This window comes from Fringilla coelebs (assembly GCF_963513975.1).
Source record: "Fringilla coelebs genome assembly, chromosome: 1".
NCBI classification, from domain to species: domain Eukaryota; kingdom Metazoa; phylum Chordata; class Aves; order Passeriformes; family Fringillidae; genus Fringilla; species Fringilla coelebs.
Genome location: NC_140028.1, coordinates 12,875,458 through 12,903,173, shown reverse-complemented (window position 1 = coordinate 12,903,173; position 27,716 = coordinate 12,875,458). Strand labels below are relative to the sequence as shown.

The 27,716-nt window shown below is 38.4% G+C and overlaps 1 protein-coding gene across 2 annotated transcripts; it reads left to right on the top strand.

Annotated features, from left to right (window-relative positions):
• Positions 1–536: 536 nt before the first annotated feature.
• On the top strand, positions 537–27,716 carry FAM91A1 (family with sequence similarity 91 member A1). Of its 2 annotated transcripts, XM_084226787.1 has the most exons (24): positions 537–739; positions 2,438–2,522; positions 3,197–3,348; positions 4,149–4,206; positions 5,740–5,807; positions 6,991–7,104; positions 8,144–8,234; positions 10,517–10,579; positions 11,663–11,769; positions 12,534–12,572; positions 12,676–12,788; positions 13,684–13,802; positions 14,222–14,334; positions 14,539–14,625; positions 15,035–15,167; positions 15,821–15,969; positions 16,378–16,512; positions 18,629–18,742; positions 19,638–19,710; positions 20,896–21,045; positions 21,510–21,617; positions 21,876–21,999; positions 23,022–23,091; positions 24,417–27,716. In XM_084226787.1, the coding sequence occupies exons 1-24, from the start codon at positions 668–670 to the stop codon at positions 24,591–24,593; spliced, it is 2,514 nt and encodes an 837-aa protein (XP_084082913.1). In that variant the 5' UTR covers positions 537–667; the 3' UTR covers positions 24,594–27,716. The 2 variants fall into 2 exon arrangements, with proteins under 2 accessions (XP_084082913.1, XP_084082914.1); XM_084226788.1 differs by lacking the exons at positions 537–739; positions 2,438–2,522 and having other exon boundaries at positions 3,220–3,348; positions 4,063–4,206.

Below are 27,716 nucleotides of genomic sequence, written 5' to 3'. Positions count from 1 at the left end.
TCCATTCCATTCCATTCCATTCCATTCCATTCCATTCCATTCCATTCCATTCCATTCCATTCCGCCCAGGGAGGTGGTGGAGTGACCGTCCCTGGAGGTGTTTAAAGAAAGACTGGATGTGGTACTCAGTGCCATGATCTATTTGACATAGTGGCTTTCGGCCACAGGTTGGACTCGATGATCCTGGCGGTCTTTTCCAGCCGAACAGAGGCGGTGATTCCCTGCCGGGGAATACTCGCTTGTGCCGCTGCAGCCGAGGGGCCGAGCAGAGCATCCCGAGCGGCACTAGGCGGACGCTGCTGCTAAACCCAACCAAGCAGGCGGCAGAGGCATTTCAGGCTTGGCTGTGTTCCCGGTGAGTACCAGCCCGCGGTCGGGGGTCGCAAGAAGGTGAGCGATCGCCTTCCCGGGACACCAGCGCCGCGCCCCAAGGCTCCCGTCCCGGCCCGGCGCGCCGAGCGCCCGCCCCGCCCGCGGAACTGCGTGCGCGGCGCTTCCGGGGCGGTTCGGGGCAGCGGCGCCGGGCGGGAGGCGGCGGGCAGGGGCGGGCAGCGCAGGGCAGCGCAGGGCGGCCCCGGCCGCAGCGGCTCCTTCCCGGGGCTGGAGCGGCTCCTTCCCGGGCCGGAGCGCCTCCCGGCGGCGGCGCCCGCGGCCCGGCCTGCTCGCCATGAACATCGACGTGGAGTTCCACATCCGCCACAACTACCCCTGGGCCCGGCTGCCCGCCAGCGTCAGGCAGGTGCGGGCTGCCCGGCTGCCGGCCCGGGGAAGCGGCGGGGGCGCACGGGGCACTCGGCCCTGCCTGCCCCGCGACGAGGCGGGCGGGCCCGCGGGGGGTGCGGGGCTCTCTGTGGGGACAGGGGGGTGTGGGGTGTGCACGGCCCCTCTGTGGGGAAAGGGGGCTCTGAGTGTGTGCGAGGTGTCTGTGGGGAGAAGGGGAGGAGACAGCGGTGTGTGCTCTGTGTGAGGAGCGGGCAGTGTACGTGTGTGTGTGAGTGTGGCCTCAGTGAGGAGAGGGATAAATCGGGGTGCCTTGGGGTCCCAGGGGGGATGTGGAGTCCTCGCTTGGCTTGTGCAGGTGTCCAACAGCGGGGTCGGGTGTCCCTAATGCCACCCCCGAGTGGGGGCGGCCGGACCGGGACAGGTGCCTTCGGAGGCTTGTGCAGCCCCGCGTTTCAGTAGGCAGAGAATTGTTTGCTGCAAGTGGCTCATGGAAAAGAAAACCTCATGAAATTTTGATTGCCTGGATTTAATGGGCCTCTGATAGCAAAGAGGAGGTATTGTTTCGAGTTGAGGTTCTTGTTCCAAAGCCTTACACTGCTTTAAAGCAGATGCTGTTAAGCAATTCCTGCTTGTGCACAGAGGAAGGGTGGAGAGGATGAGTAGTTGCTGCAGGCCACGAGTAATGCAATTTCTTGAGTTTGAGATTCCAGGAGCAGTAAGAGGAGAATAAATGATGATTTTTCTTTACCTGTACAGCTGAGTGCCATATTGTTGGCTTTGTGATTCAGGATAGAAAATATACCAGTATTTATTGCATTATTTTCTTTAATGTAACTTCTGGTATACTGTTTTGTCTGCTTTATTGTTAGTATAGTCCTTAATATTTTTGTCCTTTGAGGTAACACTTGGCTCTCTCTTTTGATATTTAATCAATTCCAGACCCTGTCTCTGATATCAGGTGTTGCTTTTCTAATTCCTGATTCTTCAGTTTGTGTGCAGCTTTCTTGTTTATCCCATGTGTGCAGTAAATTACGTTTTTGTCAAAAGATATCTTTTAATATAAGCTTCAATGAGGGAATCAGGAGAGGTAAGAGAAAAACCAAACAACCCAGATCACTTGTTGCAGATGCAGAGTAGAAGAGTAATATGGGGAATATTGAGGGGATAGTTCTTGAAATAAGGCATCTGAAGCATGAACCAAAGTTCTCTTTTTATCTTCTTTCATGATTGTCAAGTAATGTGCTGTGCTTGTTCCTTAATCTTGTGACCTAGGATCAGTTGATAGTTTAACTTCCGCAAAGCTGCAACTTGAGCTGGTTCACCTTTTTTTTTTTTTTTATTTTTTTGGTGTTAAAAGTTTCTTAGGTGCAGTAAATAAAGCTTCACATCATTCACCATGCTTGTTTGTGGCTACACTAATTCTGGGTAATTTCTCAAGGCTGAATGACACTGAATGCTTGGTAAATGTATGATGCATCATGTCTGATTTGAAAATCAGATGCTCCCTTTTTATTGGAGTGGTACTAGGAAAAATAATCTAAAAATCGCTTAAATATGCATCCTGTGTAAAGACCTATTTAAAGGTGTTTTTGAACTCCTAGGGAGACTAAAGATACTGTTATGTTGAACTGGGGGACTCCCTGCATGTCTTTCTTCATAAGACACTTTGCAGTGGGGGTTGTGCAAGTCAGTTAAAAGCCTTTATGTTTTCAAGGGTCTTGGAAACTCTCAGAGGGAATATGAGAGGCAAGTCGTGCTCTACAGCATCCGCAATCAGCTGCGGTACCGGAATAACTTAGGTGAGTAAAGAAGCAAAGTGACTTCTGAGTCCTGCCCCTGTGGAAGCTTGTCTCTGCTGTAAAGTGCAAGAGCAGATCCAGTTCAAAGGTTCTTCCTTCCCTGAAAAGAAATGCTTCTAAATAATAAAAGCATAAAAAATGCTGACTTTTGAGTCCATTTGAAAACTTCTCTAGCAAAGTACTCTTGAAGGTTATGGAGTTGGCAGGTAGAACTGAACTCCTGCTGTAGTTCTGCTGCCATTTTCCAAGAAATTGAGAGAGGGTTTGGCTAGTTAAGCCTGTCACTAGGTTACATGCAGACGGTTATCCTGATTCACAGGAGCTTTTGGCTAGGACTTTTTTGCAGACTTTCAATTTAGTTCACATTGACTGAATCCATTTTTCTTCCCAAAGCAGATAATAATTTCAATAATTAAAAGATAATTTTCTACAAGCTGCATGAGTTCTATCTCAATGGGCCACTTCCTGGTGACCTTTTAGATAAATCTGCTCCTTGAAGTCTCTGAGGCTACTTGTATCATGTGTAGAAATCCTTGGATGCTGAATTCCACCACTGCTTTATTTTGCTTGTAGTTTTCTGTCAGCTGCCATTATGCTATTTTTAACCCTTTGTTGTAACACTTTTTTAAAAAGTTGAACATCAAAGAACATTGTAACTTTTTCTCCCCTTGCAGTTAAACATGTTAAGAAAGATGAACGTAAATATTATGAAGATCTGTTAAAATACAGTCGAGATCATCTCATGTTGTACCCGTATCATTTGTCTGACATCATGGTGAAAGGTCTGAGGGTAACACCGTTTTCCTATTACACAGGGATAATGGAGGTGAGTGCAGAACTGTGGTGGGAGGGTCTTGTTCTCCATCTGAAAGTGTTGGTAATGGCCCAGTAATGCATACTGGGCAGTGTCAGGTAGTGTTTTTGGTTTTGTGTAGGTCTGCCAAGAAGTAAAGAAACAGTAAGGGAAGTTTGTGGAGAACTGCTTTTACCTGCCATGTTTTCCCTTCTGCCTCATTAGCCTTTCAAGAGCTGGACTTTTGTCATATGGAGCTGGGTCTGAGACCAGACTTTCTCTTTTGATGTTTGAGATTTGTGAGTCTTCACTTAAAACTGTAAAAAAAATACCTCATTTCAACCGTATTGGAAACTTTTTGAGAAGCCTGAAGCAGATTTGTTTTTATGAGAACAAGGATGGTTCTGTTTTCTGTCAGCACTCTGGCAACCTTTTATTTTCGTTGGATATTTGAAGTGCTTTCATTTTATTTTGTATATAGTGATTGCAGACATAATGGATTAGTTGTTTATTTATTCTGTTATTACTGTTGGCAATTCTGTGTGCTGGTTTGTTTTTGTGAAGAGAGATACAGGATTTTGTTTGTTAGTCTTTCAGCCAACATTTTTCTTTGCAAAGCTTACATTAAACAGAAGTCTCACATTTTATGTATTAAACTTACTGTGTAATGATTAATTGAATAATTGTCATGTTTGATAAGGTAACTGACTTTTATAAATCTGTTTAAATTTTATTTCATTCTTAAAGTAAAAACAACAGGCAGAATTTTGGACCTGCTTCTCTGAAACTATGACTTTCTTCTTGCAACTTAGAAGTTTTATTTTCTTTTTAAGGATATAATGAACAGTGAAAAAAGCTATGATTCTTTACCCAACTTCACTGCTGCTGACTGTAAGTATTACTGCTTTCAGTGAGTTAGAAATAAGGCACTTCTGAAGATGGATTTGTGGGTATCTGTTTACTTAAATATGAGCATGTGAATGAAAGTGTAAAAACATTTAAATAGTGATATTTAGTGTGTGCCCTTCATATAGAGGTCTGTCAGTACAGGCAGGTCTGGAATTGGGCTGCTTTGAATGCAGATAGGTATGGTACAAAACCTTGCCTGTGTCCTTGCTTGTCCATTCCTACTTGCTTGCATTTCCTGTTGATGTATATCAGCAAGCTGAGCTGTTGGTCCTTTCCTAGTGTGCTTTTCTTGGCATGTGTTGGGCTGAAGGCTTTAGCAGGACACTGAGAGGCTGCTGACACTCCTGAATTGACATCAGTGTGAATTGAGGGATAATGTACCAGAAAAGAGAGGCAAGAGGATCTGGTGTTTTATGACCCTCTGGATGTGCAAGATATTTTATCCATTACACCTGGGTATGGGATGAGGAGCTTAGGAAAGCAAAAACCTTCAAGCTCTGGAGGAGAACAGAGTAAGATCAATAGCCTACTCAGAAGTCTTATAGAGCAAAATGTAAACTGATGGTACAGGGATGTTATTAACCTGCCACTGAAATGTTTTCTATAGTTAACAGATAATTCCTTGCGTTTAGTATGCATTCATAAAGTTATTTTTAAGGATAGTGTGTAGTCAGGTGAGAAGTAGCCTGCAGCTTTTGGAAACAGTTGGTTTTTAGAAGGATATTCTCAGTTAACTACTAGTTAGCTCTTGTGTAATGCTCTCAGCAGAGAAGCAGGATGAAGAACTTTCCTCAGCACCATTTTGCTTGTTGGAAATCTAGTGTTAGTCAGCAGTTTGAAGAAAGAGAAGGTTTTTCTGTTTTTGTTTGATTTCTGCTGCCCCCCAACAATTCTGTTATCTTAGCACAGCTACAGATTGGTGACTGCAGTGTAATTGACTTCCTTAATTTCATTTTTTTCATAAATGATAGTGTTGAACTAGAAGTTGGAGTTAAAGCTGAGACAGAATATGGCTTAAAACTTGTGAATAGATTTTTACTATCTGTTTGTGGTTCCTTAATGGTTGAAGGCTAGAGATTATGGAATTCAATTTTGATTCAGTTTAACTCAACTATATCATAATCATATTCCTTAGATGATTAAGTGCCCTTTTGTGTCTCTGGTTCTTAGAGTTCTAATCCAGTGCATGGCATGGGCTTTGTTAAAGGAAAGAAAAACTATAACTATTAATCTGAAGTTGTTGATGGGAGTATGGGAGGAAAGTAGTTGGGTTATTAACTGCTACTCTGTGATTTGAGTGATAGGGTATTTCTTTTTATTTTCCCTTAACCTGTACACAGTGTAAGAATGGGGATGGACTATGGAATGAATTTAGCTCCCATAACTGTCCTTTTATTTTGGATAAAAGTAAATGAAAATGTTATTTAAGAAGAAGGTCTAATTCTTTGAAGAATGTTTAATATATCTTCAGCTTAAACCTGTCTTAAGATAGATAAAACCTTACTTATTTTTCAGGTCTAAGACTTCTTGGCATAGGAAGAAACCAGTATATTGATCTAATGAACCAATGCAGGTCTTCAAAAGTAAGTTTGTCTTTAATTTTCCCTCCCTTTCCTTTACCCTCCTGTCCCCCTACCCTGTATTATTTCATAGGAAATGAAGAATGGAATAATTTTCTGGCCCTGGTCAGTTTAATAGTGTGGCTAATTGAATGTGATGAAGTGTATTGTTAATTATATTATGTTTCCTCAAGTTAATAAAGAGCTTTTTGGTTTAAAATTAAGGTATAGTAAAGGAAAAGGTATTAATTACTAGTTTTTAAGTTTTGTTTATCTTATAGTTTTGGAGCTATACTTTATGGTACCAGATAACTAATGTCTCCTGGCTACTATAAGCAGGGACAGCTACTGGTTCTGAAAGAATTATTCCATGTTTTTATGTGTGCCATTGAGATCACAGTTTATTTTGGAGCAGTGATCCATCTAGGTGTGAATTCTTGCAGTGTGGTTTTCTCTAAGACAATGTAATGAGTGCACAGACATCCTTGGGTATGAACAGCGCACATGGAAAGCATTCTGATGGTTGATAGAAGTAGACAGTTCCTTCCTTTCTTCAGGGAACTCAGAAGTGTTCTTGCAGTAGCTTTATAGTCCTTTAACTGAAAGTGAGTTTACCAAAATATGCAGCTGGTAGTGAACAAAAAAAGTAATGACTGTGCAATGAAAGAATAGCTATTTAGCTCTATAAATAAACACTATTCTCCAGTTTTTTATTCACTGTTTTTTTTTTAGGTCTGTGCTTATTGAGAATGTTGTACTTTGTTCCTTAAAATAAATAAAATATGTTCCTAAAATGTGTTTTTTGAAATCACTGAACTCCTTTAAAATACCCTGTTTCTATACTTGTGCCCTCTTACCTGTTCAAATTAGAAATGTCACAAATAGTTTAAATTCGGACTTAATCCTACTACGATGGAATAATGTGGATTTTAATTAGCAACACCTACAATATGGATGAGCTTATGGGAAGTTTTAACAATATCATATAGAAATATTTTTTTTCCTTTCTATTTCCATGTGATCTAAGAGAAGAGAGAAACTTTTGCTAAATGACACTAAAGTGCTAATAGCATCTGTGTCTCCAGTCTGTAAATATATTGTACTTAAAAATGGATGTTTATACAGAACAGTTTTTATGAAGGTAAATGAATGTCTGTGCATGTGAAGTGCTCTTTATTACTATCTCAAATGGACTGTACCACTGCAGAAATTTTTCAGAAGGAAAACTGCCCATGATCTGTTGCCTGTGAAGCCCGTGGAGATCGCTATAGAAGCGTGGTGGGTCGTGCAGGCTGGGTACATCACTGAGGATGACATCAAGGTAGTGTAGTATGGATTGCATCTCTAAATCTGGGTGAACACTGATAGTACCTGAAAGCAGTGCCTTGCTTTCATATGAAATACACAAAGATTGTGTTACAAATTTGCAGCAGCTCTCTTATGAGTATCTTAGAGATTGTAACTAATGGAACTAGTGATTTTTTTTTTGACCTGTTGTGTTCTGCCCTCTCTCCCCTTTGTACTTTCTGCACTATGTACAGTGTAGAGGTGATTTTGTATCAAGTCTGTGGTAACTTATGTACATGATCATATGATATGTAGGGAGCAAGCAACAAAGTATGTTTTCTCAAATCTCATGTTGAAGCCCTGACAGGTCAGCTTTGACTCAATCTTCAGCTTCAATGTAATTAGTATCAGAATGGCAGTGGATTTGATACATATTTTCTTTGTTTCTGTTCTTTGTGTCTGCTTAGTTTTTCATTGTTTGCACCTAAAAAGCTTGTGAGATGAGTTACTGTTTCATCCTTATTCTGCTTTCATTTCTCACAGGTGGTTTTTTGGTCATTTGATCTGGATTTATTCTTTTCTCTAGAAGTTTTTTGTTTTGATTAGAACATATTTAAAGCAGTGATGAAATCTCTTTTTTTGAAATATCTTAGGCTACTCATATTCAGACATCCCAGCAGCCCAGGATAGTTAATTTGAAGCCAATTAGTTTGATATTTAATGGGCCTCTTTCTAGAATGATTCTAGTTGTGTGGGTGAACACTATTTGGAAGTTTTAAAGAACAAATCTTTTATACTGTGGAGTTCACTTGCCAAATTCTTGTGCAATTAATTTCCTTTCCTAGAGCATGCATAATTTTGTGTGGGAACAAGCTAAAAAATGTAGAGACTTTGAACAGGAACTGCAGTAAATTCTTCAGTGTAAATATTTTGGCTAGCAACGTGGGTTACTCCCTATACTCTTACATTACTTGTGACTGATTTGAAGCTTAAGTGTTTGGGAGTTTTTTGAGTGGCATTAAGTTGCATAGACTCATTTCTACAAGAAACTAATATGATGTTTTTTAACCTAGATTTGTACTACATCAGAGAAGTCTGCTATTGATAAGATAATTGATTCAGGTCCTCAACTTGCTGGTTCTTTAGACTTCAATGTTGTTCACAGTAAGTTTTAATGAACATTTCTGATTTTGGATCTTGCTTAGTAAATTCTAATAGTGTCTGGAAAATAGGAATAAAGGTGATGTAAACAGCTGAGGCATAAAGGAGAGTTGGACGAAAATATTCAAAAGCTGGTACAGACTGCAGTCTAGATCTTGTAAATGGTTTAATGGTGAACAGTTAGCAGCTCTGTTATTGTTTGAGTCAACAAATTCTTTCATTAGAAGCTGTCAATAAAGATTGTGCAGCAAGAGAATGTAGATGAGAACAAGAGAAAGTAAAATTAAAAATGTCAGAATTGGTAATCCTGAGTAATTAAAGTGCACTCCTTGCTTTTCAAAGGAAAGTTTTTTAGATTTTTCTACTATTTTAATACCATAAAATGGATCTGTTTTGTTTCACAGAAGTCTGCAGCTGTTATTGGCTTCCCATTTCAGTCTAACAAGTAGTAGGTATAGACAAATCAGATTAGGGAGTAAAAATTCGCTGACAAACTCCTCCTTGAAAAGTCTTGTCTGTGATGGCTTGGCTTACTACGAGAACTCAAACCTGCACACTGCAGTTTTTAATGAGAAATTGAGGCAGCATTCCATTGTCTGTTACTGAGTAGAATAAAACAATTGCAAAAGTGAGGTAGGTGAAATTTATACTCTTGAGGGGATCTGAGACAGTATAACACTTAATAAAATTTTAATTCCAAAACCACTTCATAATCTCTTTATAAATGGCCCATTGTTTTTGGAGAGTGTTACAGCTCAGATTTAGTAAGTTTAGACGGATCTAATGTATGGAAAAAGAATGTACATACAATTAATGTAATGGGACTGTGAGAAAGATCATATTTTCTCAGCAAAGAGGACTGCTGAGTCCAAACTATAATGCCACCAGTCCATTTCAGGTGTATAGATAAGGATGGATCAATCATAAGAGCTGAATCTAAAGGAGAGGCAATGTAGACCACACTCAGCAAGCTGATGACTTGTGATGTCATCCTGATCCATTAAAGCTGGTTTGTTGGTACACATCATTTTGTAAAGCTGACTATGTTACTGCTGGCGTTGGACAGGGAATCCAAGTGAGTTGATGGGTTAATGCAGGCATTTTATTTAAGATCTGATTGAGGATGATAAATTAACTAAATACACTGTAGTTGTACAGGCACACACTGTAGCTGAGCTCTCTGTGTATAAAACATGCTGATAGGTCCTCTTCAGGTTTTCAGTAGCACTTCACCTGAGGGCTCTGGGTAACTTCACTGCCATCATAATGAGTAGAGTGTAGATGCACTGATCTTGGGTAACACCAAAGAAACCACTGACAATCAATTTGGCTTATTTATGCTGTGTAGTTCAGCTTTATGCCTTGCCAATAAAGTATAGCTAATGTTCAATAAGTGTTTAAATAATGCTTTCAGGCACATGGTGTGATTGTTGGGGTGTGCAGGGCCAGGAGCTGGACTCCATGATTGTGATGATTCCTTTCCAACTCAGCACATTCTATAATTCTATGATGGCTATTGCAAAACTTAGACTTTAGGATAACCATACTGTAATTTTTTCCCCTTTCTTAATAACTTCTTGCTGACTTCTCTGCAGAGCTCAGTTGAGATGATTAGTGCTCAAATCAGTTTCAAGCTGGGATAGTGCAATTTATATGTTGGCTGTATTGTTGTCCTTGTTGTATGCAGTGTCTGTCTATATCTGCTGCAGCTTTGCTAATTCTTTGTGCTGAAATGCACCAGAATTTCCTTTTGCAGTTGCATAAACAACACCATGTGTGGCAAGGACGTGTAAGGACCACCAGAATTGATGTGGTTTAGTTTGTATCCTTGCTACCAGGTGTGTGACTTCTGGCCTGAGTAGCCAAATGAAGCCAGCATCCTCAGCTGGCAAAGCCAGTTGAAGAGAAAAACCCCACTTCTTGACAATACAGTGATGATGGTGAAAACTAAGTTAACTTGTAAGCAGAGATTTGCTTATGTTTTTTAAATGGAACTTCTTTAATCTGTGGTCCATTTGCTGTGCTGTCCTGGAAGTACTTGCAGAGTTCCAAGTGTGCTGCATCAGGCTGCAAGTGAGGAACTCTGGTTAAGGGTGACACCTGGTTGGTATAAGGTGTAGTTTATTGATCTGTGCATTGCAAAGAATTATTCTAGTGGGGAGGTTATTAGGAAAAATTACTTTAAAATCAGAATTTGCTGGTGGGGAAGTCTGCTTTATATCTTCAGTATTTTGAAAAATGCTTTTTTTCTTTTTTTCTAAAATGTTGTCCTTTTATTTAAAAAGGTTTGTATAACAAAGGATTTATTTACCTTGATGTACCAATATCTGATGACAGCTGTATTGCAGGTAAGTAAATATTTCATGTTATTATACCTACGTTTTCTCAGTTTCCTTTCAATCATTCTGTAATTCTCTGTGTAGGAAGCTGCTTGTCTGTATACATGTTTGTGCCCAAACAAAACATTTGAGCTATGAAACTCTTCACTGACGAAATGTTTTCAATCCTATTGATACATTGTTTTTATTGTATACAGGATTTATTTCAACTTGAATTCTTAGGTTGTATTGAATGTGTATTTAGGGAAGATGAGATTCTTTTATGGGAGGCATGGAATGAATTAATAAGTACTCTCCTATAAGTTTGTAATGAAAAGGAAGAATAGCATAGAGAATGGTAGTTACCTTACCAAACATACATGGGGTTTTTGACTTCTTTCCAGATAGATGTAAGGTTTAATAGATACCAGTTCTATTATTCATGGGTATTGTCACCTCAATTAGTCACAGACTGTGCCTGGGGACTGTGTAGGAGCTTAGACTAGCACAGCACATGGGCTGCCCTTTGAGCAGCTTGTTTTGCTGTGAGAAGTCTCCGGGGTTTCTGAATTCACTATAATCTGCAAAGGTGTAAGTTGTTTGGAACTTGGTCATGCACAAGTACCTGGCATTGCTGTATAGAGATCATTTAATTGAAAGTCCTCTAAATGCAAGAGACTAACTGCTTAGATAATTGCTCTTGAAGTCTCAGGTATGTGGGTGGTATGGGTTTTTTCAGAAAAAAACCCACACCTACTTTTTGTCCAACTCCAATCACAGTAATGATTTAATCTCCATCCACATTACAAAATCATTTTATGGCCTGGATTATCTGTAGTTGATGAGCTGGAAAGTGCAAGGCTATGATGGAAGGTAGCATGGCTTTAGTTTCTCTACAAATACATGTTGACAAGCATTACTTTCTTAAGGAGTGGGGGAATTTTAAATACCTCATGTCCTATCTTCAGATTTTTATTTTTCGTGCCTGAGAAATTCTCAAAATTGCAGGTGCCATGTAAACTAAAGTGTAAACTGATTTTTCTGTTTTAGTGCAGTTGCAGTTCAATAAACTAAGTTACCAGATTGTAATTTTGACAGTAAATCTTATTTCAGTGCCACCACTCGAAGGTTTTGTGATGAACAGAGTGCAAGGTGATTACTTTGAAACACTACTGTACAAGATATTTGTTTCAATAGATGAACATACTAATGTGGCAGAGGTAAGTAAAACTTGACCTATGTCTGGGAGTTAGGAATACTTGAAAATGGCCCAAAGCACACTGCTAAAAATACTGAGAGATACTGGTTGATATACAGTGATTTTGTTTACACATACTGCCAGGCTTAAGATGCAACCTGTAGTTTCTATAGTTCTTCAATCTTGAAGGAGTACCTTCAGTTCAGTGAAACAATTACATTAGCTGGAATGAATTTATACAGAGTTGAGTGAAGTAGGCTTTTATATAACTTAGAACTGGAACAAAGTCTGTTTTGCTAATGTGAGAAAAGTTCGAGTAATTTTTTCTTTGGCAGCGAAAGCACACAGGGTGTTGGCTTAAAATAGGAATGTAGCTTTTGCATAAGCATAGTTTGAGTATGACAAATACGTTTTCATAAGATCTTCTCAAAACTTGCTGAATACATATCTGAAAAATACCCAATAAATATATCCAGGATCTGTTTTCCTCATTGTGTGTCTTCTGACATACATGACTAACCTAAAATGATATATATAAGGTTAGCCTAGAAATGGGTGGAAGTGGAAGATAGCCTCATATTTCTTCTGCATGTTTTCAAGTGGGACAGTTATGAGACTTCATGCTCTTTTTTCATAATCTTTGATGCAGACAAAATTGTTTCTATCACTACAGGCTGGGTTTAGAAATAAGACCAATAAAAAGATGCCAAATCCCACAAATAGTGATTACGTGCCCTGTTACTACTGTATTGCTGACTCAGCTTTTTGTCTTTTTTCATTTTTAAGCTGGCAAACGTGTTAGAGATTGACTTATCTTTAGTAAAGGTATGTATGTACAACGCATTTGTTTAACTGGATACAGAAAGTTCACTGTCTTGCAACCTTGGTTTCCTAGAGCAGTTCCTTATTCTGTGTGTGTGTTCTGCAGAATGCTGTGTCCATGTATTGTCGGTTAGGCTTTGCTCATAAAAAAGGCCAAGTAATAAACCTGGATAATCTTCATCCATCATGGAAGAATGTTCCTTCAGTAAACAGACTGAAGTAAGTGTCTTTACTCTTTCTTAGGCTTATTTTTCTCATTGAAGGGAAAACTTAGAACATCTGTTTTTAAAGCTATTGGTTGCTTTCTAAGACTTCTGGAATAACAAGTCTCACTTGGCTTTCTAATGGGTATAATGACAAGAATAAGTGATCCTCATGTTAATCTGAAGATGAGGAATGGTAATTCAGCCTGTAAATTCAGAGTGCTCCATTTGGTGCTGTTACTTAGTGCTGGCTTTTTGACCTTTAGGTACCTAGTTGCTCACTTTTCCAGCAGATGAATGTGTATTTGTTTTAGACTCCTGGCACCAGAAATAACAGCTGTGAGTGTGCTATTATAGAGGCTGTGGCTCTTGGGACTGCTGGCAGTGGATATGTGCATAGAGTTTGCTTGTTTGCTGTCAGGACTTACTGCAGTTCTGTCAGTGGCACTCTCACATAAGTGTGTATCTATGTCACTTCCCATGCAAGTGCTGTTAATACCAATCAACAGAGTTCTCCAAGTTGAAATGCCAAGTTGCATTAATTAAGAATTGTTAGGTGCTTTGAGTTCAATATCTGCTAAGCCATTTAAAATTACTGCTATGCCTGTTTTCTTTAATGCTTTTTCAGACTGTGAGAACAAAATGGATTAGATTTTTCCATTGAATTGCTCTGTGATGGTGGTTTGATTTTTAAGATCTTTTCACAGTCTGAAATTTTCAACCCCCCAATAAGCCTTTCTGCTGAAGCTCAAGCAGGACCCTGAGGGATATTAAACTTGACTGATTAGGGCTTGGACATTGAAAGGCATGTGTTGGGTATGCCTGTGCATGGACTTCTAGCACTGGAAGGCAGAGATACTTCTCTGGTGCTACAGTGACCAATAGATGTGGATTTTAATTCCCATTAATAGGAGTACTTTGGATCCTCAAAAGATGCTGCTTTCATGGGACAGTGGGGAAAACAGAAGTCCTATACAGGAAGCTGGGTCATCAGCCACAGATACAGATACCAACAGTCAAGATGATCCAGGTTAGCACTAACAGTAAATTTTAATACATTAGGATCAATTATTTTTATATTTATAGAGTGGTGTAGGCTGTAAAGAGGTCTAGAAACAAGTGAAACGCAGATTATGTTGATCCCTTTGTCACATGGACTACTCAGTGGGGGAGGTGGTGTCTACTTCTTGGTTTAAGAGTCTTCAGCTAAATATCTTCTTTCTGAAGATGAGACTGATCTGTATTGTGGATATAAACTTGACACAAAGATACCAATTTCTAAATTAAGCTAATCAGTAGTTTAGTAGTAATAAGGGAATTTTGGTTTACTTTGTATAGTGATTACTAACTTTTTCCTTTTTCTTTGTTATTGGATTTGATTAAACTTAATGGTACTATTTTTAAATAAAACAAATGATGATCATCTACTTCCTTTTTGTTTTCTATTAGCTGAAACAGCCAGCGTGAGCAGCCTGAACCTGTCCAGTGGACACACAAAGCGCATTGCCTTCCTGTTTGATTCTACTCTCACTGCCTTTTTAATGATGGGAAATCTCTCACCAGTATGTTCAACTTGTTTGATGTATTATGCCAAGAATAAATATGTAAAGCTTTAAATTACTTTGACATCAATATAATACGGCTTTATTTAAAAAATAAATACTACAAAAATCTTCTGTATTATTTTTAAGTGGTAATTTTGCTTAGTACAACTTCTATTTGCCCATTCTGTTCTCAAAGAAGGCAGTTTTGTTTTGTTGTTTCAGAACTTGAAAAGTCACGCAGTCACTATGTTTGAAGTTGGGAAACTATCAGATGAGAGTCTTGACAGCTTCTTGGTGGAGCTGGAAAAGGTAAATTGTTATGTTTGACAAAATGCTTTTTTGGCACTTGAAGTGTTAAAGGGGCCAACTTTGCCTTCTAAAGATAATTCTAGAAGGACAACTGTAGAATCATGTAGAAGTGCTATTAATTGCTGCATCATTTCATACCAGTCAGGATGACTGGACACTTCTGTCCTTTACCTAAAGATCATGGTTCTGATCTGTAGATATTGTCTTTGTGTGCTTTTTGACCATTCCACTAGCATGGCCAAGACCTGCTTTTCATTTAATAGTTGCTGTAGATCACCTTTGCATATAACCTGCAGGGTTATTACTCAGTTACAAAGCTTTAGAATGTTAATTTGTTCATCTTTCCTTTGGTGTAATTGATCCTTATGTGAACAACCTGCCAGTTGCATTTGCTTTGTTTCTTGTTTAGGTTCAAAGCACAGGGGAGGGGGAAGCCCAGCGATACTTCGACCACGCCCTTACGCTGAGGAACACAATCCTGTTCCTGCGGCACAATAAGGACCTGGGTGCGCAGGCCGTGCAGCCTGACCAACCCAATAACGGTACTGTCAGCACGTCTGGAAGTCCTCCTGGTTGGTTTACTAACCTGCCATGGACTCAGCTTTCTGCCCTTGCTGCTCTTGTAGCAGTTGGTATCCTACTTGCTTAAAAATACTTTGAAATATTTTTCATCATCCTTTGAGCCTGTGTTACTGGGTTTGCTTGTTGAATGACAGATTTGATTGCCAAGGCTTGCACTGAAGATCCAGAGCAACAGATTAAAGCATAATAAAAGGCAAGACAAGCTGAACTTGAGAAAGATATTGTTTCAAATCACATGCTTCTGAATGCCATATAGAAGAGTCAGCTGTTCTGTCAAAGAAACATTTTTCTAGCTAAAAAAAGGAATGTATTCTTCTAATGGGGACAATTTTTTAGGTTTTTCTTTTAAAACTTAGTTAATTTTCTCAGCATATCTGTGTGTATTTCCTGTGTTCAGTTAGTTGGTGAGGAACTAGTTCAGTGTCAGACAGCCCTGTGTACATAAAATTGCTTAAGTTTTGTACAGATTTACTAAAATTAGCCCAATTGTTTAAAACTTCATTGTGGAAAATACTGTGTTCATGCTTAGCAGAGAGGAAAATCTGAAGTCATAGTTTGTGTTTGTATGTTCCATTTTAAGTGATAATTTAAGAATCTTGTATTTTGAACATAGGGTTTCCCTTGGACCTGTTACGATGTGAGAGTTTGCTTGGTTTGGATCCAGCTACCTGCAGCAGAGTTCTCAACAAAAACTACACTCTGCTGGTTTCCATGGCACCACTCACCAATGAAATTCGACCTATTAGCAGCTGTACACCCCAGGTGAAAAAATCTGTCAGATGTCCCTTTTAAATTGACAAAATTATTAACATGTAGACTATCACTGTAATTAATCTAATAAAAAAATGTTGAGGAAAAATGGGAATATTTAGTAAATTAAGTCCATTTAACTTACTAACAGTTTTTCTGTTCAAGTTAGAGTCAGTTACGGATATTTTGTTCTTGAATTTAGATTCATAGAAAATACATTACTGTCAGCTTTCTGTTAAGACTCTTGTGTCACTGGACTAAGTACCTAGAATATAGTTAGTGGAGAGTAATACATTTTTATTTCAGTGCTCAAAAACTAGATTTATATTTCTTTTAAACAGTTTCTTCTTAAATTAAATCTGTATGAATGATGGTTGCAATCTGAAGTTATTTATAATTTTTTGAATAATCTCTCTTCAGCATATTGGGCCTGCAATACCAGAAGTCAGTTCAGTTTGGTTCAAACTGTATATATACCATATAACTGGACAAGGACCACCCTCCCTGTTGCTCTCTAAAGGAACACGTCTTCGAAAACTCCCAGATGTTTTTCAGGTACTCTGAGTAGGGATTTATTCTCCCTTCCAAGTGTTTCAAAGATATCCTGTATGCTATGTGGAGAAAACAGGTGAAGTCAGAGGTATAATTCATTGTAGATGATGTTCCTTTTCTAGAAGCAGGTTTTAGGCAGCATCTTGATTTGTTTTCTTTTAAAGTTCTGATAAAGGAATGCTACTTCTGTCTCTCCCTTTGTCAGAATGTCACTCCAGTATATTTAATGTCACCCCTTTTCAAGTTAAGTGTAAAATGTGGCACTGCAGTCTTAAGAATTGAGGTTTGTTAGCCCATCCAGAGAGAGTGTTAGAAAAATGTAGAAGAGCTGTGTGAAAAGATGCAGACCTGGTATATTCTGCCTGGTTTAGAAAATGGCTAACATGATCACTTCCAGTTTGTCCAAATCTGTGCTGGAGACTTTGGAGTTATTGGCTGTAATTGTCCCTACAATTTTAATGACAGAATAATGTAATAAAGGTTGCATTAAGTTGGAAAAAAGGTCTTCCTAGCCCCATAGCCTGACTTGTAGCAGTGTCTGGAAGAAGGAAGAAGCAGCACATTGTGTAATACCTCCTTGTAAGACCTTTCCACTCTCCTGCATGGTCTGGTCTTGATCTCCCTGGCTGCATGTGATTCTCTGTACATGGAGATTGTGACTTAAATTGTTGGCTCTGCACTGATGAGTTGATTTCCTCAATTCCTTCCAGCCTGGAATCCACCTAACTTTTTATCATCCATACAGTGCTTTGGCAAGGAGTCCCACCAAACAGCACAGGTGATCAACTTCTGCCTGAAAGATCTCAGGTGCTGCCTTCTCCCATTCTGTCTCTGAAATACTAGCAAAGACAAAAGTACCACAAAGGAGCACTGCTGGGTATTCTGTATACTAGACAAATGTATAGAGAACTGGAAGTGGCCATGACAGCTTCTAAACTTGCCTGAACCAAAAAATCTTTGCATCTATTGACTTTGCTTTGGAATGCTGTGGGCATTTAGCAGTGTTTGAGTCATGCTGTTATACTTGTAAAATAGAATTGTTGAATTTTATAATGGCAGAGAGGCCTCTAAAGTTTTTCTCTAATTTTTTTCATCCTGTAGATACATGAGTAACTAAATATTTTAGAAAGGTTTGGAGACATTCAGAGAGGGAGTGCATTCTTTGATGTACCTATATTAGCAGCCCTCTCTAGCACTAGGATTTGTAGATTCCCCTCAAACCTTTCATGTGTCCCTTCCCTTTATGATTTCAAAAATTTTGTAGATTACCTGTATTTCTAAGATTTACTGTAAGATCACATAGGATTAAGTGAATCAAGTCTTCTAGAGCAGAAAGCATTTTGTAAGGCCATTGGTGATGACCTTGAGTCAAACCCTAGTTTGTCATTAGTTTAAACCACCTGTACATGTATGGATTGTGCACTTTTGTTAGTAAAGAAACATTCAGTGTGGTAGCCTTGGAAAACTTCAAAATACTGCATGAATCTGAGTGTGCTGACAGGACAGATTTTCTTGAACAAAATGATCTCCCAGTCTGGATATTTTTTCCTCTGTGGGAATGTGAGTGCTTCTCTCCTGTTGCTGTTCTGTAACATCATTTTCTGAGGGAACTGTCAGGATATTTCTAGAAATCTTATGGAGATGCAGTGGAATTCAGTCTTGAAAACTGAGAAACTAGGAAGTTATTTGTGGTTTTGTCTTCCTGTTCCCCACCCCACCCTTGATAGATATTTTGGGGATTGATTTATCTTTGTTCTTGGCTGAAGTGTTAGTTTATCCAGCTTTTATTTTGCTTTTAAATTGATGTGAGATTATATTCATCTCCTGTTTGCTGGAAGGCTGCTGCAATGGCCACATACCATTACAGAATTTGGTGACAGATACTTCCTGTCCAAAATAGCATTTTAACTTTGAGGTTGGCAAACCTCAAGATCTCAAAGGAAAATACAAGAATACAAACACGAGTGGTCCTTGGTTACAAGTACAGCACTGTAGATCTGTAGTTACCTATAATAACCTCCTGGTTGTAATGATATGTTAATGCCTAGCTCTAATATTTCAATTTATGTGCTTAGATCATTCATTACTACTACATACACTCTTAATTTCTCTCTTCCAGGGTTATGATCGCTTACTAATAACGTCTTGGGGTCACGACCCAGGAGTAGTTCCTACTTCAAATGTGCTCACAATGTTGAATGATGCTTTAACTCATTCTGCTGTTCTAATTCAGGTACAGAGTGCTCTGTATAAATGATGAAAACCTGCATAATTTTTTGAGTTAACCTGTTCCGTGGTAGAGGATACTAACAATGTAGAAGAGCTTTTGCCAAGAGCTGAAAAATGCATTTAACTTTGGTAGGCAGTGCTGCTGTGATTCATTGGTGGTTAAGACACAGGTTTTGCACTGAATTCACACTATGTATGAGTTATTATGGGCAAGCATAATGAGTTCTGGTAGCTAAAGTAGAGGAGATAGTAAACTGGGATGAAAGTGAAGGGTCCACAAGGGTTTTAGACAGCAGTGACTGGTATTATGAACTGTTATTTAAGAAATACAGCTTTTCAGACTGCTTGGTATTTAGCTCTTACAGTAAAGTAGGAACAAAACAATCTGTTTATCACAAACAGCAGAATAAGTTGGGTTTTTCTACTTGGAAGAATTAAAATTGTTTCCTCATCAATTTCTTTGGTTGAGCTGAACTCTCAGAATTAATCATTTAAATAAATAGATGTTTAATATTGTAAGAAACATAAAATTACATGTTCTCAAAGGCCAGCTTGTAAGCGGCCTGTGACTGCTGAAAAATGTTCTGTATGCAGGAGTGGGAAGTCCATTTTGCTCCAGAAGTGCTCAGCCTTTAGAAAATATTTTTATAACCAGTAATTGGAGAGAAAAATTATTCTTCTACAGTGTAACTTAACCTCACTGTGTTTGCCACATGCATTTTAAGGGCAAAGGTGGGGTACTTCAATTATTTCAGCTGAGCAAGATGATTAATGCATAAATAACCTCCATTGGTTTGTTTCATCAGCTTGGGTGCTACTCCTTAAAAGGGAGCACAAGTAGGACTGAGCTAAGCTGATGACTATTTTTTCTGTTCCTAATTTAATTTCTTGATGTTCAGGGTCATGGCATGCATGGAATGGGAGAAACAATGCACATACCTTTCCCTTTTGATGAAGCCGAGCAACAGGGAGGTAATGGATCATCTGTGTCATTTCTACATTACATTACACATCTGTTGCACATCACCTTGTGCAATAAGGTTGCAATAATCCTTTTCAAACAATCTTGTTGATATTATGAGTCATATGAGAAAATGGAAAGTTTTAAATGGTTGACAAGTCTGTTCTGAGCTTAGACATGTGACCTTCCCCTTTCTATCTTCTCTGACCTAATTAGAATGTGTTTTCTGGCCTCGCTTATCTCCTAACACAGATGTAAAGAATTATTAACTAGCATATTTATTAACTGCATAAGTAGTTCTTCCATATATTATATTGAGCATTTCTCAACTGTAAGGCAGGTGAGGCCGAAACTGAACAAACTTACCTTGATTATTAGCACCAGGAACCTACTATGGTGTTTTTTAACTCAGGAAAAGCTTTGCTAACAAAATCTATTCCTTCAAAGTCTGTCTAGCTCAACTGATTTTGAAAGGCAGGAATTAACAAGTTCTCATTACTCCTTGGTGAAAAGGAGAGAAGCTTTGCATAGTTGAGGCTATAACCTCTCCAAGTGAGAGCAGTCTTAAAAGTATGAATTTCCAGGTACAAAATCTAAATTTATTTAGGATACCACTTAGAAAAGTCTGGGCCAAGTAGAAATAAAACTAACTTCCTAATTTAGTTTTTACTAGGTTCAAAATGTGTTGCTATTATATTTGCTCTCTCTGATATGTCTATGAAGTTGGAAGAAACCCTGAAGTTAGAATCTCTCAAGTTTTGACATGAGCAACTTGGTGTTGAAATTTCTTGTTAAGCTCTAATGCTGTATTCTGATTCTTCAGAATTTCAGCAATGTGAGACCTGTATCTTGCATTGCATCTGCCATAGAAGACTCTGGCACTGAAAGAGCTGGACACCTGATTGCTAGCTGAACCTTGCCATTTTTGCTGTCTGAATGTGTCTGTGTAGGAGAGAGATTATCTTTTGTTTGTATTTTTCTTTCTCCTTGGCTCTCTTACTATACTATAAAATACCACTTCATGCTTGGTGTTATCCCATATCTAAGAATGTGATCACTAAGATGGAGCAGGAAAAAGCAGGAAAACAAGCAGGAAAAATCCAAATACAAGACTTACCCTGGCCTAGAGAGGAAGTACATGGTTGTGGGGAGGCCTCTTTTAAAGGACACTGGAATATGTTTTGTTTCCTCCTTAGACTTCTCTCGTGTGAACATGGGCATTCATACGGCTTTAAAAATACTGAGAAACAAAGTGGACTTGCAGCATTTTTGTGGCTATGTCACAATGTTGAATCCTTCAAGTCAACATGCTAACAGAAAGCTGAGTGATGCTTCTGATGGAAGAGGTTGGTTACCAATAATTGTCTTTTTTATCTGTCCCCTTAATTTCACATACAGTCACTTGAGCAAAGGATTAAATTCTTTGATTTATAACTACAAAATACTATCCAATATAGATAGGAACTAGTTTTGAGTGTAAATCTGTGGGCAGTAGGCTTACTTCCTAATTCTTCTTTAAGACTGGCTCAGAAATACCAAATACAGATTGATAGATGACTGAACTATAACAGTCAAAAAAGGAAAAAAATACTCTTTTAAATATAAAAAATAAATTGTGACATTTTTATATGTCAGAGCTTAAACTTTCCTAAGTGCTGAGGATCCCTAAATAACTCTTCAGTCCAAAATGAGTCCAGCCCTCTCGTTCTCTCTATCCCTTCTTCCAGCTTTATAGCCTTATAGACCTTGGGTAAAGGTAACTAAGCTTCTATTCATGTGCATGTTTATGTAAGAATTACTTTGCCTTTAGGAGAGACTGAACTGGCGTCAGGATCTGATGTAAATGGGAGCACAGAATCATTTGAGATGGTAATAGAAGAACCCTCAATGGATTCTGCAGTCAAGCAAAGCCTTGAAGGTAAAAACATGACAAGTGGCTTGTACTAAATATTACCTTGTTTTTAAGGATCTGAATTCATTGTTTGATTATTCTCTGGGACAAGTCTAATGCGAAATTCCTCTTCAGATTCCCTTAAATAATGAGCAGTTCAGTAAATGAGCTGTCTTTAAAAAGCATGAGCTGTCTAGTGGATCCAAATCTAAGAAATTTGACCCCAGAATGAGCTTTCTTGCTTTCTTTTTCTCACACTTTCGTTATCTCTTGTTCTTTCTGTAGTACCCACAACTGAACTGGAATGGGTTCCCCTGGAATTATGCTTTGGCATTCCACTTTTCAGTTCTGAGTTGAATCAGAAGGTCTGCAGAAAAATTGCCACTCACGGATTATGTAGAAAAGAAAGGTGAGCTGTAATTTATTGGTTTCAGCTTTAACAGATGGTGTGTGTGGAGCTTCTGCAAAAAGACATGCAACTCAATGACTATAAACCAGAACTGAGCTATGTTTATAGAGTAGCTAATTCCGATGTGTAAGGGAGGTTTTTTTGGCTCATAGATGTGTACAACTACTCTTCACTTGTGGTAAGATTAAGATTAGAACTTTTTTTATAGTTTTTGTAAAGCAAAAATTAATTCTTTGTTGCAAACTGTCTGTAAGCAGATCAGGAAAAGAGTAAATTTGGAATGCCTTCCTGCTCATATTCCTTTCCTAGCCTAGCACAGGCTTTTTTTCCTCCTCCTAACTGTTGTAGAGTGGAGGAGGAGAGCTTGCTGGTAATGCTTTGATATAAAATGCATTTAGCTCTTGTAGAAGTTTTCTTCACTGTTGGTATCATGGCTTAGTCATGGCTTAGGATCCATCCATCTAATGCTTTTTACTGCAGCTTTTCTTTATGAAAGATTATTCTTTCAACAATGAGATTTTGGGGTTTGTCTGTTTTGTTTTGTGAGGGGGTTGGTGGTGCTTTTTGTGGATTTTTTTTTGGTATTTTTTTCCCTAAGGCACAGTTCTGGAAAACAAAAGTAAGGCTGCTTGAAAATAAGGCTTAAGGCTCTTATTATAGTAGTTGACCTGCTTTTAACAGTGTGTCACTAATAAACTTTTAAAAAGTCATGTTACCAGACTGTCCTAGATAAGAATGAGTCTAGTATATTACTTATTTTACATAAAATAATATTTTTCAATTGCAGTTGTTTCATTTTATTCAGTGTAAATGGTGTGGAAAATAGTTTTTACCTGACTAGACTCAAAGCAGATGAGTCAAGCACCCCTTCAGTGATGACAATGTTATCAAGCTTTATGTGTGAAAGCTTTTGTCACATGCTGTTACATACTACTGGAGTTATTTGTGAGAAATTTACTACAGGGGTACTTAACAGGTAAAAAATTGCGTACCTTGACCATAGTTTCTTTCGTTTTTTACAGCCTTCAAAAACTCCTACATTCCAGTAGAAAGCTGTCTCTTCAGGTCCTTAATTTTGTTCATTCATTCCAGGTAAGGAGCAATAATCCAGATGTTAATTGTTCTGTATGACCTATCATCCTTTTCTGCCCTCCTCCTTGCCTTTCTTGGGTGTATGAAAACATACATGGTTTATTTTATTTTCCTTTTCTTTAAATGGTAACTGTATTAAGCACTCAAGACCTATTTGAAGGACAAAGGAAGTACTTCCCTAACCCTTTTTAGCCTCATTTAATACTTGGCTCAACTCTGTGGTTGCTTCCACTTCCACTATGTAATTATTTTAATTGTTTTTTATGGCACTCCCTCACCAAAGTTGTCCTTCACTCCTCCTGTTGTAAGCAGCCTACTCTGCTGGTTATGTGGTGGCTGCTTGGATATGTATGTTGGAGAGATTTGCTGCAAACCAGGGAGATGCTAAATTTATCTGTCTCTCAAATCAATGTTTCCATATTAAAAAAAAAATACATTAACATGGATTTCATGCCAGTTACTTTTGTACTTGTCCTAAGATCCTCTAGACTTAGTGGTCAATGAGTGTAAATATGTAAACCTACAAACTCTGGAAGGATTTTTTAGGAGTGTAGGTAGGAAATAGGGATCTTGTGTAGTAAGCAAAGAGGAATGTCAGGTCTGCAGCCTGCTCTAATTCTGCATGGAAGTCAGCCATGTGTAACATGGAATCTGCTTAGGTGCTCTGTCTTATGATACTTTTCTCTAAAACTCTCTTTTCAGTAAGGTAATGAATTTTCAGGTTACTTAACCAGGTAGTGTTATGAATGATGGTCATCCTGAAACTGTTTCCTGATGGAAACAGGAATGTTGGAGATTCCCAGTAGGTTTGAAGCCCTGAAACCAACTCTCAGTCTCAAGTGGCTCCTGTCCTGATGTGTTAGATGTTATCTCTGAGATACACTTTTCTAGATGATGTCCATAGAAAGGGAAAAAAAGGTGCTGCTGTGAGTTTTAAGATGAGAAAACCAAACTTCTGGGAAATAATGCCCCTCAGAATATGGTCAAGTAATTTCCTCCAAATTTATTTATCTTAGCATGGTAAAGCATAAATAGCAGTCTGATAGGTGTCCTGAGGATTTTAGAGCTTTCCATTCATTTTTTCTAGGTCTTCAGCTGTCTCAAGCTACCCTGAAGGTTTCTTGGAAACCTAATCTTGCACATAAAAATGCAGCTGAGGCATCTGTATACTTACTTCATTTTGTTTATTTTGTTTTTACTTTCATAATTATTTGGTATTCACTGGATTATACTAACACACTTCAGAAACTCAAAGTGTATTTGCAAATTAGATTAACCTGTCATATTCTTTGTTTTTAAGATAGTTTTCTTTGTTTTGCTTTTAGGAAGGAATCTCAACGCTGGATCAGCTCCATGATGCTGGCTCTTCAAGTTCACTTCTGCAGCCAATTTCTGCAGACATGGGTGTTCCTCTTCCTGCCAAGAATCTCATGTTCAAGGAAGGTGTATTATCTGAATGGAATGGATGGGCCCCTTCCTCAGTTTTTTTCAACCACACCTAGGGAACAGGTCAAATAGAGGTTCTTGTGCGTTGATCACTAAATGCCTTTCTTTTATTATGGTTAATTCCTAGTGCCAACCACTAAGAAGTGTATGCTGCTGCTGCAGCATAACCCGTGTAAAAATAGTGTTACAAAATGTGTTGTGTTGCAGTACTGGGGAAGTACTTAAACTGTCTAGAACTTGTTACTCATTACTGCATATTTTGCTGCAACAGAGAGCTTTTTAGCTGTCAGCACTATTTTTATCCTGAGACAATCTTTCTTTTATAACTAAACATGCCCTTTCTAGGCTTTCTGATGATTGTTAAATTTCTATGCTGTCACCACAAAATTGCAATAGTAGTTTTCTATGTTCGTTACTCAGACATAAATTCTGTTTAGTTTTGTACTGTATTACTGAAAATTTTTCTGTATAAAGGTAAGAGATTTGGCTCTTCCTCTGAAAGCTCAGTGATACCAACTGATTAAATAAAAATATCATGATGATATGGGGCATTAAGGATTGTTGAATTGTGTAGTTCAGCTTAACAATGGGGCCTTGACAGATCAGTACAATGGAAGGAGGAGGCTGAGTTAGTGCAGACTCAGTGTCCTGCTGATGACCTAAGGCCGCTTTGAAGATGAGTGATGCACTTCCATCTCTGTCAGTACTTGGTGGAGGTATGGAATTGTGGAAGATCTGAGGTGGTTATCTCAGAGGTTTGCAGAATTCTTAATGATAATGGATTCATCCTCCTCTTGGTGTGAAACCAGGAGTGTCTGAAATTTGATCCCACTGGGAGACTTCAGCTGTAATTTGAAGCTGGTGATGATTCCTGTGGGAAATTCCTGTTGTCATAAAGTGAGTTTAAGGTCGATAACTAGTTCTGTCCTGTTGATTAATGTTTGAAAGAACAGAGCTCTTGATTTTTCACATCGGTTGTTAGCAAAGGAACATAACAGCAGAGGATGTGGAGACAGAAAATTCAGTGAATCTGTGTTCCTTGAACTATTAGTTGATCATGAAAAAAATTAACAGTAAGCTTTTTCATCTAAGATCATGTTCTGGCTCTATTTGTAGGGGATGACTTTATGTAGCATGACTTTGTTTATATTAGGTATTAACAACTTTTTGCCAGCTTAAAAAAGTCTGTTCTGTTAAGCACACAAGGAGGACAAGCAATGTAGTTCGTTAAGACTTCTCTGCTAACTCCCTTCTTTACTAAAACTGCCTTGTTTTAAATAGTAATAACTAAAAATGAGACTTAATCATCCTGTCATTACTATCCTGCAATACACAGTGGGTCAAGGATCTGTGACATGGATGGTGCTGAACAGCAGCAAGGTGAAATATGGCAATATTTGGGTTTGTATCCTGTCCTGCATTAAAAAAGCATGTCAAAAGCTTGAAGGGGACAAATGTACAAATGTATAGGATAATGCAGTGACTTAGTTTACAACTGTGAAGATCCCATTCTTTTTCACTAGCTTTATGTACATTCCTGAAGTGTAAGCATAGGACTTGTGCTCTAAGAAACTGGAAATCTGTAATACTTCAGTTTGCTCAGTGCTGCTTTCTTATATCAGTTTTTTTCTGGAATTTTACCAGCAACAGCTGAACTTAGCATTCTGCATATATCACAGTTACATCACCCATATAAAGTTGATAATTTACACTACTGTGACTTTTTGTACTGGACATACATACTCTCTATAGCGGTTTTTAAGTTGCCTTATTTCCTCCAAAGTAAATTGAAGAGGAATTGGATGTCAATCTGCTATAAATGGCTGAGAAAACCTTTCCTGTGAGAACTGTTACATGGAGATGAAGCCAATACCTGGCACTAGAGGAATTCAGCAGTAGTGATGGCTTACACTTCCAGGGCTATAGATGTTACTTTAAGTGCTACTGTGAGCTGCAGTAGGTGAGCTAGTTTGCTGTATTGTATTAAATTTTGCCACGCACTATCCGTACTAGTATGTAAAGTGATGATAGTGCAAGTTGTATGAAAGTTTGAAAATAGATGAAAACTTACTGTTCTCACTGCATATTCTTCAGTGTTGCTAAGTGAAGGATATTACCCTTTGTTACTAGGTTGTCTAAAGTAAAGTTTCTCAATAAAAGTAGTCTGCTCCTCAGAGTTGGTTAATACCCATAAATCTTACAGTTAATGGTGAGAATTCCAGATGTGTTGCAGTTTGTTAGAACTCAAGCCACTCTTACTTAGGGGCTTCAACACTAGTTTAGGAGCTTAAATATTCAAATCTGCATATCTGAAGTTTACTGAATAAATTGTAACCAAAGAAGTCTATTGAAACTCCTGAAACTCTATTACAGCAACAGTGATTGGGATGGTCAAGAGGCTTCAAACTATGTGACTTTTGTTTTAAATATGGTGTAAAAACCCAACAGGTCTCAAAGATCTTCATACCAAAAGAATCTATTTTATATTATATTGCAAATAAAGACAAATTAAATCCATTTCTTTTCTTCAGGTAGTTTTATTGACCGGGGGAAAAAATCACATGCATTACACATTGTAAAGCTGTTTTAAGTTTCTGTTTCAGCAAGATTTTTAGCTTGAAGAAGACAGTTTGGCTTTGTGCTCTGGCACAACCCAAGTAGTATTGAAGCTAGATGGATATACCTGAAGATGTTCAGGAGCCAGCTAAGGAAGTGTGTTACGTTTGTTTTCAGGTTTTTTGGATCATGATTTATTGCACTTTTTTCCTTCATTGTTCTCAGATTTTCCCTTACTTTCGTGTTCAGTGTTTCAAATGGTTTGTATTTTGGAAGTTTTAAGTACAACTGTAACTGAATACAGTTGTGCTCTTCTAGTGTGACATTGTTAATATTATACATCGAATTGTAAAAAGTGTGTGTTCAATTAAATTATTGACACATGTAACAAATGTTTACAAATAAACTGTGGTGTAGGTCAAACCATGTGCAGAATCCTTCTCATGCAGCAGTTTTATTCTTGGGCACAGAGTCATGTCCCTCTGTCACCGTAGTGCTCAAGCCCACCAAATGTCATTCAGCATCTTTCCCCGGTACACCTGCAGTTCTGCAGAGATGCACTTTCCCCAGTACAAACCCTCTGTTCTGGTGTCGTCTTTCCCAGCTGGGTACTTGTCCTTCCC